This window comes from Penicillium daleae (genome assembly GCF_028827525.1).
Source record: "Penicillium daleae strain IBT 16125 chromosome Unknown utg000008l_segment0_segment0, whole genome shotgun sequence".
NCBI lineage: Eukaryota > Fungi > Ascomycota > Eurotiomycetes > Eurotiales > Aspergillaceae > Penicillium > Penicillium daleae.
In genome coordinates, this window is record NW_026623156.1 from 2,924,506 (window position 1) to 2,942,711 (window position 18,206).

At 52.0% G+C, this 18,206-nt stretch overlaps 6 protein-coding genes across 6 annotated transcripts; 3 read left to right on the forward strand and 3 right to left on the reverse strand.

Annotated features, from left to right (window-relative positions):
• Positions 1–2,214: 2,214 nt before the first annotated feature.
• N7458_009584 (major facilitator superfamily domain-containing protein) lies at positions 2,215–3,661 on the forward strand (the record flags this gene model as incomplete). Its single annotated transcript, XM_056912966.1, has 3 exons — positions 2,215–2,395; positions 2,449–2,631; positions 2,691–3,661. The coding sequence occupies 3 exons, from the start codon at positions 2,215–2,217 to the stop codon at positions 3,659–3,661; spliced, it is 1,335 nt and encodes a 444-aa protein (XP_056761815.1).
• A 613-nt stretch (positions 3,662–4,274) lies between these two features.
• N7458_009585 (SUR7/PalI family protein) lies at positions 4,275–5,314 on the reverse strand (the record flags this gene model as incomplete). Its single annotated transcript, XM_056912967.1, has 3 exons — positions 4,275–4,532; positions 4,717–5,118; positions 5,195–5,314. The coding sequence occupies 3 exons, from the start codon at positions 5,312–5,314 to the stop codon at positions 4,275–4,277; spliced, it is 780 nt and encodes a 259-aa protein (XP_056761816.1).
• A 4,557-nt stretch (positions 5,315–9,871) lies between these two features.
• Positions 9,872–12,045, forward strand: N7458_009586 (putative MFS phosphate transporter; the record flags this gene model as incomplete). The annotated part of the gene is made up of 3 exons (XM_056912968.1): positions 9,872–10,356; positions 10,451–10,593; positions 10,664–12,045. The coding sequence occupies 3 exons, from the start codon at positions 9,872–9,874 to the stop codon at positions 12,043–12,045; spliced, it is 2,010 nt and encodes a 669-aa protein (XP_056761817.1).
• A 663-nt stretch (positions 12,046–12,708) lies between these two features.
• On the reverse strand, positions 12,709–14,634 carry N7458_009587 (uncharacterized protein; the record flags this gene model as incomplete). Its single annotated transcript, XM_056912969.1, has 1 exon — positions 12,709–14,634. The coding sequence occupies one exon, from the start codon at positions 14,632–14,634 to the stop codon at positions 12,709–12,711; it is 1,926 nt and encodes a 641-aa protein (XP_056761818.1).
• Positions 14,635–15,101: 467 nt separating this feature from the next.
• Positions 15,102–16,304, forward strand: N7458_009588 (uncharacterized protein; the record flags this gene model as incomplete). The annotated part of the gene is made up of 1 exon (XM_056912970.1): positions 15,102–16,304. The coding sequence occupies one exon, from the start codon at positions 15,102–15,104 to the stop codon at positions 16,302–16,304; it is 1,203 nt and encodes a 400-aa protein (XP_056761819.1).
• Positions 16,305–16,398: 94 nt separating this feature from the next.
• On the reverse strand, positions 16,399–18,045 carry N7458_009589 (uncharacterized protein; the record flags this gene model as incomplete). Its single annotated transcript, XM_056912971.1, has 6 exons — positions 16,399–16,425; positions 16,481–17,196; positions 17,265–17,480; positions 17,538–17,670; positions 17,725–17,874; positions 17,932–18,045. The coding sequence occupies 6 exons, from the start codon at positions 18,043–18,045 to the stop codon at positions 16,399–16,401; spliced, it is 1,356 nt and encodes a 451-aa protein (XP_056761820.1).
• Positions 18,046–18,206: the final 161 nt, after the last annotated feature.

Here is an 18,206-nt window from a genome sequence, read left to right on the forward strand (position 1 = left end):
AACCAGGCATCATCATCATCATCACCACTATCCAATCCCAAACTCCCCTCCCCGTAGATGCCCGCAGCCGCCCGCCGGAACAATCGCGCACGCCTCAAGAAACTGCGACCCCCAAAAACCACCCTAGCGGTTCCGGAGTACTGTGGTCCTAACATGCAAGCCCCCTCCCAGACAATAGTAGTGCACACAGATATCCCTCTCCCAATCTCCCTCCTGTCCGTCCCGAGCCCTGACAAAGAGAGAAATAGCAAGACAGAATCGGGTATAGTGTCAATGCCAAGCGGGAATGCAGGATGCCTATCTGATGATACGCATACGCCTCGGCGAGAGAGATTGGAATACAATCACTAATGTACTCCGTATTCTAGTCCATACATACATATCGTAACTGTCGTAGCGTAGCCCTGAGAAGATCGACCAGGTGATTCCCATCTTTTCCCACCTCCACTACTGGTGACGTCGGATGAACGGGTCGGGGTCGAGTCGTGACAGGCTGAGACCCAGTTTCCCCCCGGGACTTTTTCCCGCTAGTCGCATCTGGAATCCCACCCTGCCGAGGTTTATGCCTAGTTTCCCGAGCCTACGACTGTATTCCATGACTTTCGACTGTGTCGCATTCCTGTCCCGCTTTCATCTCCGTTCCTTGTCTGGCTAGTCCATTCGATGGAGATGATGATGGAAAATGGATATAGATACGGGAAATTATGAATGCTTATAGCATGTACGCGGGTTTACCGGGGGTGGCTAGACTGCTACAGTTAGTTAGTTACAAAGTGGGACGGGGCTTTGTATTACATCGAATGAATGGCTTTGACTGAGTTATTACTTTTGAATGGCTGGTATCGCCCGCCGTTGTCCCGACGCTTTTACATTGTTGGCTTGCGCCATTTATTGAGCGATGGCTTGATGGCTCGAGCGGGAAGAGGTGGCTAGTCGAAGTTGAGTAAAGGCAGATTGCGGGAAACTGGAGTATGTAGCAAGCTGCAAGTCGAAATTCGCCAGTTGCATTGTCGCTTGGAGCAATGGATGGAGTCGACCTTACAGTATACAATACTCCGTATACAGTAGTAGCGACCCAGCAGGATCACAGTAGATACGGAAGACTCCGTAGCTACCAAGCTAACAGAACAAGCACGGCGTACAGAACCAGTTAAAGCGGAGAACGCTGTCCGATCAGGAACTCGTCGGGTTGCACTGCGCACATCCAGGCACCAACTACAACCTACGTGACCAATGAGTCCATGCGGCTATCTACAACATCTTTCTTTTTCATATGTCAAAAAAAGCCTCGGAAACTTCCTCCAGACCTCGTTTCCTTTTCTGGCACGGCGATTGGATACTCGGTCAACATCAGCTATGAATCCTTCGTTGGGCTGAATATCTCATTGTTATGAGAACCCTTCCTTTAGAAATAAATCACTCGTGTACGAGTTCGGGCTGTTCCCGTCTATCCGCATGCTGGTTCCCGATGTTCGTCTCACTCTGTTCCTGCTCCTCCTCCTGCGCCTGCAGTAGTTTTCGAAATCATTTAAACATCTACACTCGAGCAACTTCATTTCAGGAAAAAATATCCGTCACACGAGAAGGATGATTGGAACTGAGCTCCCATGACCCCACGTCAGACTGCTTCCTGTAATGATCATTTGCATTTTGTCATGCAACTACCCCGGTATGGGACAGCGTAGGAATTATCTGATACGAGAATGCTATAGAAACGCTACGCTTGTGCCCATTCTCTCCATTCATTGCGATAACCAACAACTTTCTACTCGCCTCACTATCGAGTCTTCCTAGTTGAATATCTTCCTACAAGGAGGCCAACGCAGAACTGTATACAGTTAGAAATGAATCTCCGTATTGAAGAACATCTCAACATGCAACATAACAATAGAGCGTGGTACGCTCACCAGATCTTACAATCACTCTCTTGAAGGGTTCTATAGGGCCATACGGAATTCCAGACTTGCCATGATTCTGGCAAGCCCAACATGTATTATTGTTTTGAACAAACCTTGCGAGGTTGACAAAAGAAACACGTGGCCAAGGCCATTTTGTTATCAGATTATCCTGGATGTGCCGGACCTCGGCATTAGTATCATAAATTTACCCCACTGAATCACCTGCTTCACCAAACTACGGAGTACATTTAAGCAGTCGAATTATTGGAATTGATGGAAACTCGAAAAATAGCCATACTGACACATATTGCCCAAAATGGATTCAACAACATCGAATGAACACAGATCATCGCCGTACTCGCCTTCTCATGAAATCGAACTCTTCGATCCAACCGACGAAGCCGAGATCGCTGGCCCGCAACTCGAGCCCACAGATCGCGGCTTTGCTGCATGGAGACTTCTTTGCACTGCGTTTGTCTTTGAAGCTCTCCTTTGGGGTCAGCATACACTCTTCATAAAATAAGCCATCCATCGAATTCACAAAATCCAGGCTTCCCCCTCTCCTTTGGAGTCTTCCAGAACTATTACTCGACACTCCCGGAATTTTCCAACAGCCGGTATATTTCAGTCGTGGGCACCGTCGCCTCAGGAATTTCCTATCTGGGAGCCCCGTTTACAGCCCATTTTATCAAACGCTTCCAGCGGTTCCAGCGACAGATGATCTGGATTGGATGTTAGTTTTTAATTTCGGATCTGCTATTCGTTTCTCTCCGTAATTTGACCGTGGAATAGGGCCCATCTGTATCATTTCACTCATCTGCGGTTCTTTCGCGTCAAGTCTTACAACTCTGATCCTAACACAGGGCGTAACCTACGGAGTTGGGTTTCTCATTTTCTACTATCCAATCCTCAACATGGTGAACGAGTACTGGGTCTCTCGTCGCGGAATGGCATATGGTCTTCTTTGCAGCGCTTCGGGGATGTCAGGTGCCGTGATGCCATTTATTACGGAGAAATTGTTAAACACGTACGGATACCGGACGACGCTGCGTGCTGTTGCAATTGCCCTTTTCGTGTTGACGGGTCCTTTGATCCCCTTCTTGAAGGGCCGTTTGCCAGCTTCCAGACATACCGCTCCTGCTCACGCAAATTGGAGTTTTCTAAAAACGCCCTTGTTCTGGGTGTATACCGTTTCTAATATGGCACAGGGGTTGGGGTACTTCTTCCCATCCCTGTATCTGCCCTCGTACGCGACGTCGACTGGACTGAGCAGTATAGAAGGGGCGGTTCTTTTGGCATTGATGAGCATTTCACAGGTGCTAGGACAGTTGTCTTTTGGGTATTTGTCCGATAAGAACTTGTCTGTTAATTTTCTCCTCGTTTGTTCGAGTTCTATGGCTGCGATTGCTTCGTTGGCAATATGGGGACTGGCTTATTCCTTGACATCGTTGATTGCTTTTGCGTTGGTCTATGGCTTTTTCGGCGCTGGGTATACTGCCATGTGGGCGAGGATGTCTACATCTATCAGTACTGATCCAACCGCTGCACCGATGATATTTAGCCTTTTCTGCTTTGGAAAGGGGCTAGGCAACGTATTGACGGGGCCGCTTAGTGGTGACTTGATATCTCCGTTGGTAGTGTTGGGAAGCTATGGATTGAGGAAATACATGGCGGTCGTTGTTTTTACTGGGGGGTGTATGGCTTTGAGTGGTTTAAGCATCTGCTCATGGCATATTGTTAAGCAAATGCGGAGATTGATGTAGATTAGGATTTAGCAGGTGTTATTAGCTTTCAAGTATTGCAAGTCCAATACTGTCTACAGATCTACTTCCATTAGGAGCGAGAAGCTAGCGAGACACAGAATCGCTCTGAGAAACGCAGGGGCTGGTGGCCTATTCATAGCTTAATAAAGTAGCATGGCTTGAGGTTTCATCGGCCAAAAGATGGATTTTCGCGTGATAAATTCTATAGGTGCGACGCGTAGTTTGAGTGCCACCTGGGCCACAGCACCATTTTCGAATCTCAATCCGTTGCACCTATGACAATGAACACCACGTTCGTAGATATCAAGGCTACATGTAGAAATTTAATAAGGGCTGACACCAACCTTATACATTGTAAGTTCGTTGAGTTGTATCACTGTTCGCAGTCTGTTTCCTCACCTATAAACTAGCCTCTTGCACAAGTGAAACCAAACAAATCAAATCAGTGCAAAAATCTACGAACAAAAAATCGACTTATTTCATATTGCACAAGTGAGGAGGTATAGCTAATTCCCAAAAAAAAATAGTTCTGTACTCTTCTCCGCATCCCCAGTGATCCCCCCACCTGTCACTTTCAACAGCCCCTCCCTCCCATCCTCATCTCTTTCCCCAATCAGCCCTCCTCTTCATCCTTCGACGGCGCAGGCGCAGGCTCCTCCAGTACATACTCATCCCGAACAAACATATTCATGAAACTGACCAAACTCCCCACCAACAACAGGCCTGTCGAAGCCCACGTCATCCCGAGGAACTTGTCGCCATAGCGGGCAGCCACATTGGACCCCTCGCCATGCGCGTTGATCAACGCGACGAATTCGAACGCAAGGACCGTTGCGATGATCGATGCGATGCTTATACTTAGTGCGCCGAGCTGTAAATGGAATTAGCAAGGTTTGGACTTCCTGAGGGATGTAATCCCTCGTGATAGTGGTCGGACCTCTTGACGAGGGTCACGAACAGCAACAAGAAAAAAATAGGGACAAAACAACCGACAACAACCAACAAACAGTTGGATCCCGATTCTCACGAGGATAAAAAGGGATGCAAGAACTCACCACCAAAAACCCAAACTCAAAAACACCATACTGCGCCCTAGATATCGCCATCGAAACCGCATTCACCAACAACACGCTCCCCACAGCCCCAACGCCAATAATATACAGCACGGCCATGGCGCGACTAGTCATTCTGAACGCGTGGAAATCATCGCTGATCACCCGCGGCCACTCCAAGTCCGGCCCGTGCGTTATATTCTCCGACCAGGCGGCTGTGGGATTGAATGCGAAGAGGATCGTTCGTTTGGAGCAGTCTGTTACGTTGCGGGAGGAGTAGAGGTCTGTTGCGCTGGGGTCGACGGGGCCGAGGGTGCCTTGGCAGTAGGACATGACGTGGACGGAGTAGAATGTGTGGGCTGGGGAGGTGGAGCTTGAGCTGGAGTTTCCTTCTGGCGTGTAGAGCTGTGTCACGGAGGTGGTTAGTCTAGGGCCTTTGATAGTGTAGTAAGTGGTCTGGTGTAGGTTTCCAGGTACGTACTGTGAGTAGATTTACACTGTCCAGCATGTTCTTTTGTGTTCCGGCGAAGACGCAGCATAGCGTGATGATGAATGCTATAAAGGCGGTTATCGTTGGGAAGATGCTTTTCAGGTTGACCATGGTGGGCGGTTGGTCGATGATAATGCCAATGCGAATGCTGATTGAGGCTGATACCAAATATTAAAATATCCGTATTGCCACCTGTCGGCGAGACTGAAGTCAATTAGATGACAGGCTATCAACCCTTCCTGAAGCCAACCCAAAGGCGTAGGGGCTTATCCGGCAAGAAGATTAGCATGAGCATATGCAAACCACCACCAGCAGTCCCCAGATATCAAGACCACAGAAACTAACCAGATTCAATCAAACAATGATCAACCAAAACCCAGCGCAAAAGCCAATTCCTGCAGATCCCAAGCTCCCAGCATCAATCTCTTATACCCCCTCCTACCTACACAACGCCAAAAAAAGACCTTGAATACCACATCCAAGCCCCCCATTCCCCTCCAGGGCTGTCAGACTCAGTCCCAACCCGGAATAAAGCCACAGTACTGTATCGTCCACACAGTACCTACCTCTCAAGGGGAAATCAGGTCACGAGATAAATTCCCCTCGGCATGTCATTCCCATCTCCATGCCTGGCTGGTACGGCACAGCAAAAGGTGAATATTCTCCTTATTGCGTCGATATGCGGGCCCAAGGTGCTGTGAATGGGCCAATCTGGCAGATTCAGGCGTGGTTGGGTGTTCTGGGGATGGGGATGGGTATGAGTGCTGCCCGCCTGCGTGTGGAATGTTGGGTGGTCCCAGGTCCCCAGCCTTCCGGGGGCATGCCGGACGGAGAAATAGTAGGCGAGGGAGGAGGCACAGTGGTGAAGTTAGATAAATCACGGTACTCCGTGTATTTAAGAAATTAAAGGCTTGTTAAAGCTGGTGAATCGCTTTGAGGACTGGGTTCAGATTGTAGTGGTAGATATCTTGCGGTGCGAGCCCTAAGAAGGGAGGGAGGGGGCAGGTTGGATGTAGACATATTGGCAGCAACGCGAACATTTGGTATACCCATCGCTGTTGTTCACTAGAAGGAATAGGCCCTTTGGAAAACCTCTGTTCATGTTGTAGTGACCGTGGAAATCTTGCTGGTGATCTTGTTGTGTCGAGCCCGTCCTACGGCAGAGAAGGGGGTTGGGGTTGATAGGTCCGTGCCAGCACGAATGCTAGGCATCGCCATCACGGTAGAATAGGAGGTTACAATTCACGCAGATGACAGTAGTTCCATTTTCAAATCCAAGTAATGCCATGTCTGGATAAGCCTACAAGTTGAACTGAGGGTGCGAGAGATTCCATCGTGCGGGCAGGAGGAGAGACCTGGAATGTGAAGAGTTCAGCAACGCCTTCAAATCCATTCACCACGCCGGGCAACCTCGTACCAATGACAAAAACTATCGAGAGATTATCGACTGCAGGGCAAATAGTCAATTCGTATCGACTACGTCCGACCCCATTATATCGCGCATTCTACGGTCTGCTTTCTATAGTTAGTATAACACCCCGGCATCCGCGGCTCACTGAGCATCCTCCTCGCGTTGCGAAATACCCCCAGGAAAGACAAAAATAGCGCCATCTCCAAGCTACTCGACCATCGGGCAACGCTAGGCGTCCTCGAGGATCCAAGTCGAGGCGATAGATCATCCACGATGCGAGGACATAGCGAGACCTGGCCCAGTTTGCCAGAAAGGGTGTTTGGAGCGAGACGAATGCACACGAGGATCTGGTGATAGAATGGGGCTGAAAGGGATTGAATGCTCACCAGACAAAGACCAAGAATAGTGCGACTCGGGGTGACCACTCAGTAGTTGAGCTGTGGCCTCGTGGTTCACCCGCAGGTGTTGGTGCATTGATATCAGATTCCTGTTAGCACTCGACAGGATCAGGATCAGAATCAAATCAACTTTCGGATTGAAATCTGAATCCTATGGACGCCTGTACGGCCGTGTTCCAGCAAGGCTCCCACTTAGGCTGAATGAGCTGAAAGTGAAACATCCCAACCGGGCAACAGTCTAGAAGGATTCTGGAGCTTTTGACAACAAAAAAAGATGAAACCGCGGTGCATGCAGGGGGGGGGAGCGTGGGCGTTCCCGTTGAGCTAGATACGAGGGAGCTACTCGTTGACGAAGCCATCCTGCCAGAGCAACTTGTCACGCCATGGTCCTTATTGGGTGGTTGATCGCATGCGCAAACTGCGAGGTGGAGATGCCAAAGTGGACTGCCGTGTCGAGATCGTCCGGATATCCACACCGTAAACCCCTAGAAAGTGTGGGCATAATCCAAAATCTAATAATAATCGCCCACAAATTCGTCATTGGCGACGGGGTCTAAAAGTCAATTCTGCAGGCAGACCATCTGCCGTGCGCTAGCGGGCTTTGCTGTAAGCTCCAGTGGCGTCGAGAGACCGAACCGACTTCTAGAAGGGAGCAAGGCCGTATCCGGGCACTGCACGAGACCCTTGCGTCTGGTCTCGAATGATTCTTGAATCATTGATGATCAATTCATCTCACCATGATTGGAGAAGGCAGGAGGCGACACGATCTTGTCCGGAGGAGCCTAGATCAGTCTGTTGACGCTGTTCTTGGAGGACCAGCTTCCCGGCTATCCCGGTCGACGAGCAAGAACCGATAGTCTGCCCACGTGCCGAACTCCTTGCACCGCAATCCTGCGCCTCATAAGGGTCCACGGGATCGTAAGGCGTTTTCTCTTGGAAAGGCTTGGAGATGCTTTGAACAGCCATGAAATGTGCTTGGTAGTCGGCACATCACCTCGAGGGCAGAGTTAAGCACCAGCAAGGCTCAGCCAAGACTGCCTCAGGATCTCGGCGCATCGAGCGGTTCAAGGCAGGGAGTACTCCGCATAGGATCCGTGTACGGTTTTCATGAGACGGCAGGGCATGTTCCCAACAGTGGCATTTGACTGGCCCGGTGTCGATTTTGCCAAGCATTACCCATGCCGCAGGCCAATTCCTTCGGACTCTATACGAAGGGGGAGAGTGTTGGTGTTGTACCCAGATCTTCTCGGATGATGGCCCTGAAAAAGGAAGGCATAGCGGTTCAGAGCGGGTTGGAGTGTCGTTGGGCTCGGCGGGCTGTGGTTGGTTAATGGGGAAAAGCGACGGGAGCGGCAGAGATCCAAAGAAGCGCGCACATGGGCAGATCCGGGGATTTAACTGGCCCGCGGGGGGGGCCAGCAGTGATCAGTGCCCCGGGAATTAGTGACATTAGCGTGGAGTTTAACCACCGTCGAAGGCTCTGTCCTTCGTAGCGTTTCCACTCGGTTCAATTTGAGAGGGGCGACTAGTCCCGTCTGGGTTTGATCTCCCCAAATTGATGTCACAGTGGCCGGATGCTTAGTGCCCAGTGCCCAGTGCCCAGTGCCCACAGGCAGTAAGGTACACAAACCAGATGTCAGAAGTCAGAAGCCACGAGAAAAGTTAACAGACCCGTTAGTTGGAGACGCCAATATCCGGAGAGTCCGGATTACACCCTATCATCAGCCATCCCGCTTGAAGGATCCCGCGTCGCTCCTCTTGGCAAGAGGGCACGTGTGCAACTGCCCATTTTATGCGCGTTAAATCGACTAGTTAGTTCGTTCCATAGATCAACCAGCTGTTGAATCATCACTGGATCCCTGAATCCTCGGCGGGGGCTCGTACAATGCGCCCATGGAAAAATGCCACTCAGTATAATCAAGGTCAACCACCCCCGAATAACGGCGTGGTGGAATTGCGCCCTGCTCATCCGCCGTAAGCGTTGCATTCTTTCCCGGGGCGAATTAAAGCCACGCGGATGACCATGACCATCCAGATTCACACAGGAAGATGTTGCCCTGGTGGGAGGTGATCCCGGACTGACCGGGGGGCTGTTGATCTGCCTCTCATGGCAGGCGGTCAGCATTCAAAAAAAAGGTCTTCGAACCCCACCCGAGCGGCGGGCCATTGTGGGTCCCCGCTTAGCAGATCTTAGTCCCTCTGAACCCACCAGATTGACATTCTGCCACCACGTGCTCCCTTGATTGGCTCCCGGCTTTTCCTGCAACCGCACTTGGACCGTCTCTTTTTCTTCTTTTCTTTTTCTTTTCGATTCCCCACTTCTGCTGTTTTCGTCGCCGCAGTCTCTTCCCCAGTGGTCCCAAGTCAAATCAGCATCTCCCCTCGTGTCCGTTTCGACTCCGCCAGTCTCCAGACTCGCCCAAACTGGTCCCGGTCCTGGCCAAAATGGACGATTCCCCGCCCCATCGGCCATCGGCGGTGGGCCTGGAGCCCTGGCAGAAATTTTTTTTTCCTTCTTCTCTTGGACGGAAAGTACGACCTCCGCCAGTGGAGCCCGCCACTGGACTTATCAGCAACGAGCTTGCGAGCACGCCAACTCTCGCTGCTCGCCCGTCGTCTCATTCTTCTTTCGCCTCTCTCCTTCCCTCATCACCTTTGCATATAAACCTCTCGAGATCACCGTCCTTGGCTTTCAGCCACGTCCCTCTCTTGTGGTCATCACCACTGCCATCTACCCCTCGCCATTCGGTAGATTCCCCTCGTGCCAGGCTTGCCAACCCTCGCCGGTCGACTGCCAAGCAGCACCACGAGTAGCCACGAGAAGTCAATTCTCTCGAAAGTTTCGTCAACGCCGTCACAATGACCGACTTTGGACCTCGTGCCCCCCATGGGCCAGATATGACGGGGACTCACAACCCGCTGGAGGATATGGAAGCCCATGAGAAGGGTGCCTTTGATCGCCTGATCCGTCCCGATGACAGTTACAATGCGGAGGGTGTTTACTGGGCCGATATGCCTCTGGGCGAGAAGATCAAGTTCGTCAGCTCCTACGATGCGAAGGAAGCCCGCAGCGAGCTGTCCACCATTTGGTCCATGATCAAGGAGGACCCGTTGTCCCCCGTTTCGTACTACTTCCGGAACATGGTTCTCCCCGGTGCTGGTCTCGGTCTGGAGGGTTACGTCCTGTTCTCCATTGGCAACATCAAGCCTCTGTTCCAGAAGGCTTTCCCGGAGTGCTGGAATACGCACGAGATCTGTAACCCGCAGTGGCTGAATGCCGTCGATTACCTGGAGATTATCGGTATCATCGTGGGTCAGATCCTGGTTGGTTTCATTGGTGACTGGTAAGTAAACGCAAAATCTACGCCATGATCTCCTCAGGGGGGTCCAATTGGATTGTTTCCAGCTAGAGATGGCGCATGCTAACGCCCGCCACAGGATTGGCCGTCGCTGGGGTCTGATTCAGGATGCCACCATCATGTTCATTGGTCTGCTCATGCTTACCGCCGCCTGGGGCGTTACCCAGAACGGTTGGGTCATTTGCTACGCTTGGTCCCTGTTCTTCTACTCGGTTGGTGTTGGTACGTTTTGCCCTCGCATAACCCACCCCCCTAATGTCAAAATAACCGCGCGTCTAACTGGGTCATGCAGGCGGCGAATACCCCATGACTGCTACCTCCGGTATGGAGAACGCCATTGGTTCGGGCAAGATTTCGACCAAGGAGGACCGTCTGCACCGTGGCCGCAAGGTCACCAGCGCCTTCCTGATGCAGGGCTGGGGTCAGTTCTTCAACCAGGTTATTCTGATCATCCTCCTGCTCTGCTTCCACCACGGTAGCGGCAACAACCCTTACTCTGCCGTTGCGGTCCAGTGGACTTACCGTGTCTCTTTTGCTATCCCCGCCGTGGGCACGTTGTGGCTGGTCTACTACCGTGCCTACCACATGAAGGCTGCCTCTAAGCAGCTGGTTGCCGCTAAGAAGAAGGCTTCCGTCACTGGTTACGATGTTGAGTCTCTCCGTCTGACCTTCAAGTACTTTGGTCCTCGCCTGATCGCCACTGCTGGTGGTTGGTTTGCCAACGATGTGTTCTTCTATGGTAACAAGCTCTTCCAGAGCGACTTTATCAAGGTTATTTCCCCGGAGACTTCCTCCGTTATGCCTACCTGGTTGTGGAACCTGGTCAACGTCGGTGTCTCGCTGTGCGGTTACTACCTTGCCTCCTTCTTGATCGACAACAAGCTGTATGGTCGTAAGTGGATGCAGACCGTCGGTTTCCTGATGTGCTTTATCCTCTTCGTTGTCCCCGCTTTCCACTACAAGCACTACAAGTCCGAAGCCCACATCAAGGAGTTCCAGACTATGTACTTCCTCAGCTCCTTCTTCAACCAGTTCGGTCCCAACTGTGTCAGTTTCCTGGTTGCTGCCGAGGTCTTCCCCACTCCTATCCGTGCGACTGCCCACGGTATCTCCGCCGCCGCTGGTAAGGCCGGTGCTCTGCTGGCTTCCGTTCTCTACAACTATATCGACACCCAGACCAAGTTCTACGTCGTTCCCTGGTTCGGGTTGGCTGGTGTTTTCGTGACTCTGGCCTTCCTGCCCGACACTACCGGTCTCGACCTGAAGGAGCAGGAGCGCCGCTGGCAGTGTCTCCGTGAGGGTCGTGAGGAGGACTACCACGGTCCCGCCGTGCACCCCAAGCACCTGTCCTGGTACGAGCGCTTCGTCCTGCGCAAGAACCGCTACTACGATGCCGAGCTTGACTACCAGCAGAAGGTCGAGGAGTACCGTACTGAATGGGAGGCTCTCATGGCCCAGCGCCTCGCCGAGAAGGAGAAGAGCGATGAGGTCTTTGACACCGACGACACTCTGCTCGAGGGTCACGTGCACACATACTTCCACCGCACCAGCCCCATGTTCAAGGGCATGGAGGAGAAGTCCGCTCCCAGCAAGCAGGACAACTTCCGCCTGCCCCCTGCTGCCGAGTCTGGCTCTGAGGAGGACATCTCCTCCGACAAAGCTGCTGAGCTATAGTAAAGATTTGCATTTTGCTTTTGCTGGTTTTCTGATTGGCTTTTGAGAAGCTAAGAACCTAGAACATACACTGTGCCTTGGCTTGTTATTTTTATTGCTTGCTTGTCCATTGGACTATTTTTTTTTGGCTGCGGGCTCGATTGTTTATGGGGGGTTTTCATCGCCCCTTTTTTTTTTTGGATATACCTCTTAGCTGCGTTGCTTGTTTGGAGATTGCATGAGCTGCGTAAGTTGCATGATGCGGGCCTGTGTTTGGATTGTTTGTACTTAGACGTCGATACCTGTTTTACATACCCACCTGGAATGACCATGGCTTTTTATGGCTTCGAATATCTTCTCGATCGTATTTAGATGCTCGAGTAAATCAAGGCATAGGTCTTGCATGAATCCAGTTATGGTTGAGTGAAGTGAAGCTGCAGAGTGAGCTCACAAAATGCAACGCTCGGTTGAGTCTCTTGATGTATGGTACACACAGGTTCCTTTGGATGCAGCCCAACCCGACTGAAGAGCCTATCAGGGATTCAACCAAGAAGAAATGAGCTATATATCTCCATTTAGAAGCAAATATTGGCAAATCCTCTGCCTGAGCTTGAGGCTGTCTACGCAGCGTGTAGCCCGTCCTTTTCTCTGTATACGACCCAACTGCGCAGCGAACATCCCACTCTAGACACTACCACCGCCTAAACCACTCACATAAGGCTTCCTATTAGCATAGCAATGCACTTCCCTCTCCACAGGCAAAACACCCTCCATAATATAACCCCTCGCCACGCCATCCGTACAATCCGACCAATCCCGCCTAGAACTATGCCCATACGCATGATGCACAATCAACCGCGCATTCGAACCCATCTCCTCCAAAAGCCTCCGCCCATTACGCAGCGGCGTCGCGGGATCGTACGTCGAAGCAATCAGTAACACCGGCGTCTTGAGCGTGTTGTTCAGATCCCCGCGGTATACCTCGGAGGGACGGCCCCAGTAGGTGGCGTAGTGGCGGCAGGGTAGGACGGCGAAGAAGCGCGAGTTGCCAGCTATCCAGCTTTGAGATGTCATGTTGGTCCATAGGGAGTTCCACCAGGTCAGGCCGTCTGGTATCGGTGCGTCGTGGGAGTCGGAGCAGATTACGAGGAGGTCGAGTTCGGTGGATGAGGGGGTTTCGGAATGGGAGTGGCCGCTCCAGGCGAGGTCGAGCTGGGTTGCTGCTAGGGTTGCGTTTCCTGATTCGAGGTCGTAGAGGAGTTGGGCTGTGCTGGGCCAGTTTGCTGGTCTGTACATGGCTGGGTAGAGCACGTTTTCCACGAGAGCCGAGTAGGTCACTAGCGATGGACCGCCTGGTTGGGTATATGCGGATTGAGGGCGGGCTTGGAGAGAGGCGAGGAGTCGCGTCATGCGTTGTTCTAGATGTTCTAGCGTGACGGGACCGTTGTGGCCGGGTCTGGGTTTTGCTAATGCGCACGCGTCTGGTCCAGCCTTGATACACTCGCCCAGGAACCCGTCGCGCCATGCATCAGTCGTATTGTCGAGAGACGTCCATCCGAAGCCGCCTAGGAGCCGGTGATCACGGACGTACTCCGTCCCATCGAGGATCAAACGACCCGCTCGGTTGGGAAACATATTAACATACGTCTGGCCGATGCCGGTCCCATAGCTGACAAAGTACCCTGTAACTTCGTCTTCGCCCAGCGCTTTCCGGATCTCATCAAGATCGCGAGCCACAAATGCCGTGCTGACGAAGCGCCCGAAATCGCCCAGGCGTTGCTGGCAGGCAAAGAACGTGGCGTTGTTCATGGCGTCCATCATCTCCAGTTGCGCTGGCGGAGCCTCTTCGCGATACCGCAGTGCGAGAAGGGACCAGCGGTCTCGGTGCGCGTCTTGGGGGTAGCATGACGCAGAGGGGAGGGAGATGTTGACTCCCCGTGGATCCCAGCCTAGTACATCGAGTTGTCCCTCGCTGAAGCGGTTGGTCATTTCCTCCGCAGTCTCCCAGAGGTAAGATGTTCCACTTCCGCCCGGACCGCCGGGCTCGATGATGAGTGTGCGCTTACTCTTGTAGCTGTTGAGGCTACTAGAGCTGTCCGGGGAAGTATCAGAGCCGTTCTTGAGAGGTAGGCCCGCGACCTGGAATTTGGTCACTGCAATGCGGACTATACGAGTATCCGACCGGTTATGGTAGTCTAGCGGGAGATCTAGATATCCACACAGGTAGATGCCCCGACCATTGCTACCCCAGCTCCAATGGCTGGGATTTGGATCGAACAGCGCGGCCCATGAATCTTGCGGTGCTGGATCGTCCAGCGGCGGTGGGCGACTAGCATTGGTGCAGGGTAGAAAATGGAACGGGTCGTTCTCTTGCGGGAATGATCCATAGGGCGAATCATGTACTTGAGTCTGAGAGCAATGCTGGTTGTGGGTGTGCTTGTCTGGAAAGAACCAGCGGTGCTGGGTGGGCAACCCACGGAAACCGGTCAGGCACAGGGTTCCCAGGCCTACTACCGACCAGAAAGCGGTTGCCCGTGACCATTTTCGAGGTCGGCTGTTAGTATGGGAGAGTTGTTGCCCCATCACTGGGTATTTTAGGGAGTCAGCCATGGGAGAACAAGGCTGTGGCTAATCCTGAGAATCCCAAGGATGGAAGCTTTTTGACGTTGCAGAGGACGGCGTTAAGGTACGCAAGGCTGGCGCTATCTTGCAGGGATTAGGCGCCAGAGGTAACATGATAGTTAAGATCGATAAGAGAGAGTCATACACGACAGGCATTGTGTAGAATATAGTAATTCTAAGTTTGTCAAATTTTGGGAATCGCTCTTCGAGATCAGAATCTTAGTTTGACCATTTCATACTTCAGCAGTGTCTACCCAAACGAGAGCTCCCCAAAAAAGCCAAAGCCTCGGCTCAAACGCCCTCCCGTTAAAATGGTAGGCGGTATATCTGGCGGTAACACAAAATGCCGGATATTTTATCATGTCCCGCTACTATTTTCATAGACTTTCATCTATTTACAACAAAGCATCCCAAAACCTCGAAAATCGGCATTAGCCGAGGAGAAGACGCGATCAATGAACGTTTTCGCTTTCGGCTCAAATGGCTCTGGCCAGCTAGCCCTCGGTCACACTGAAGATGTTTCCACACCAACACAATGCCTCTTCGATGAAGCCCCAGCCACAAACGATAATATCGTCCACATCGCCGCCGGTGGAAACCACACTCTCCTACTGACAGAGCGCGGGTGTGTGTATGCAGCAGGCTGCAACACAGATGCTCGATGTGGTCCCCGTATATCTGATTTAACAGAAGAGAATCTGCTCAGCTTCAGACGGGTCATTCTGACTGATGCTGCAACGAGATCGCGCGTCGATACCTTCAAGTGTGTATCTGCGACGTGGGAAGGGAGTATATTAGTGGCCAGCGTGCGGAAACTGGGTGATTTAGGTGGAAACGAGGATAAGGTGTTTATTATGGGGTCGAGTCCAAAGGGCGAGTTGGGATTGCAGTTGCAGGCTATCTCTACTCCCGGTGGCAATATGGTCCAGCCTGGAATGACGGTTCCGGACTTTCCGCCGCAAGGTATAAACATAATTGCGCTGGCTAGTGGAATGGGTCATACGCTCGCTGTCCTGTCAAATGGTGACGTCTACGGCTGGGGCGGTTCGAGGAAGGGGCAATTAGGCGAGTCGCTCAAGGAACAAAAGATTGTCTGGACTCCGGCGAAGCTCGAGGGAATTCCTTTCGTAGCACGGAGTGCGGTGTGTGGACGTGAGTTTAGTGTAGTGTGTGGAGATCGTCGAAGAGGCGAGTTTGTTATCCTCGGAGACAAGGGCAATCGATGGGGTGTCTTGGATGTCCCAACATGTCTACGGGATACGAGTTTGGGTGGAGATGAAAGGATAAAGGGATTCTTGGATATTGGAGCAAGCTGGCATGGTGTTTATATACATGCTGTCTCTCAAAACTCCTCTGCTGAGCCCACTTCTGCCCCTATTGCCTGGGGTCGCAATGACCGTGGCCAACTCCCACCTGACAATTTGCCATCGCCAGTCAAAATGGCAATTGGAAGCGAGCATGCGCTAGTGCTGATGCGTGATGGTGCGGTAGCCGCCTTCGGATGGGGTGAGCATGGAAATTGCGGGCCTGATACTGATGAGCGCGGGAATGTCGCTGGGCGGTACAGTTTGATCCCACTGGACGCTGTGCTGGCTGACGGCGGGCGAGTTATAGGCCTCGGCGCTGGGTGTGCGACAAGTTGGATTGTTTCAGAGTGACCGACCAGCGAGCCTCATGCCAGTCTTCAAGCTGAAACGCACCTCACGCCTAGATGGACATGAGAACATGATCCAATACGGCTCAGGAAAAGTCTCAGTCGAAGAGGCCAAATCCGCGGACCTAGCAATGTCAGTCTTGGTCCCCAAAACAAGGTCAGCGCATAGCAAGAACATACCTGTGAGATCCGCTGCGTCGGTGGGATCCCCATCTCGTCCTTCGCGTCGTGGTTATTCTTGCTTCCCGTCCTCGAGAAATCAGGCTCCTCATCTCTAAGAGTAGCCTCAAATGCGTCCGGCCGCCCACTCGCATCCCACCCCAAGATATCTTGCGGCTCCTCTTCCTCCTCATTCATCTCGTCCCACTGGCGATCATCATCCGCAGGTACAAACAAGCTGTCATACTCAATCGAAAGTGCGGACGCACTCGGTCTCTCACTCGCAGTCGACCGCGACAGATGCTCCTGCGTTGATGTCCCGTTCAGAGGCTTGATCGACCGCGCCCGTGGCGGAGGCGGGGGCATTTGTTCATTCTGGGTGGCTTCGCGAGGCGTCTCATTTCGGCGTACTGAGATTGGCACCGCGGGCGTTTGCCGCTGTGAGAGCTCTCGGATCGCCGCACGTGAGGAGGTCGGTGCTGCCTCACCGTCGATCTCGCCTCGGGTCATGATGGTGAATTCGGCGGATACACCTTCGAACTCGTATGCTAGTTGTAGCGGTTTGCAGGGACGGGTATAGCGGGCCGTGATTGTTGCATTCGCGGTCTCGGCGTGGGAAACGGCGGCTTTGAAGTCTTTGAGGTTCATGGCGATATGCATGTTGTCTTCGACTTGGAATTCTTCGAAGTCGCGCTTGTCAGTGGCCACAGAGGTATGCACGGGGTATTTGAGAACCTCTGTTCTGAGTCAGTATCTTCACGAGAACTTCAGTCGTTGATGAAAGATAGATTGGGGTTCATTTTACCTTTTCCGTCCATAATCTTTGTCGTAAAACTGGTAAACACTGCCTTGCCCGAGTCAGAGTACATATCAAGCTGCTCCGCAGACAAGCTGAAATGCTCAATGACCTGTTTTAGGAATCGAGGGTCCGCAGTCCACTGATTAGTAGCTCTGTTCCTGTCAAAGACGGCGTGTTGAATTGACGCAGGCTCGTACGTGAGCTTGTATGATTTAATCACGCCTAAAAAGCCGATTAGACCGAGAAAGGAAACTCAAATATGGAACTAAGGGGACAAACCTAGTCCACAGATCATCTTGACTGTCAGTCGACACTCCGTCTGCTCTGGATCTTCATGAAGCTCCATATCACACCGCTCAACCGCCGTGTCCTTGTTACGGTCGACTCTTCCACGGAAGATAGACAAGAGTGCCTACCAGAGACTCAGATATGGATTCAACAGTATCAAAGTGCCAATAATACTCACCTTGATAAGGATCTGACAATAGAACCGGTCCCCTCCATTACCGGCTATACTCCGCCGTACCTCAAACGAGTACGCCTCGAAAAATACCTCCCTCTCACACGCAAACGACGCAAATGCTGTCTTTGTGGAGTTCAGCGCACTCAATCGAAGCTGAATTCATATGATGAGCGAGATAATTTCGAATTCCATTCCGAAGCTGATGCTTACCAGATCATGCTCTGCTTCAATGGCGACTGTGTCGCTGAATTTGGCCAGGCATATGAGCACATCATGAAGCCGTACAATTGCCGGCGGAGCTAGCGAGAGGGAAATTGTCGTCATTGACACGTCAAACTTGAGATGAGACGCGGCGTAGTGACAGTACAATCGAGTAGTGAGAGATACCGTCTTTTGATGGTGAAGCGTGACCTCGAGAACGTGACGCGCCAAATCTGGATTACATAAGCAGTGTCAATTTCACCCTTTTGGGAAGGATGTATTTA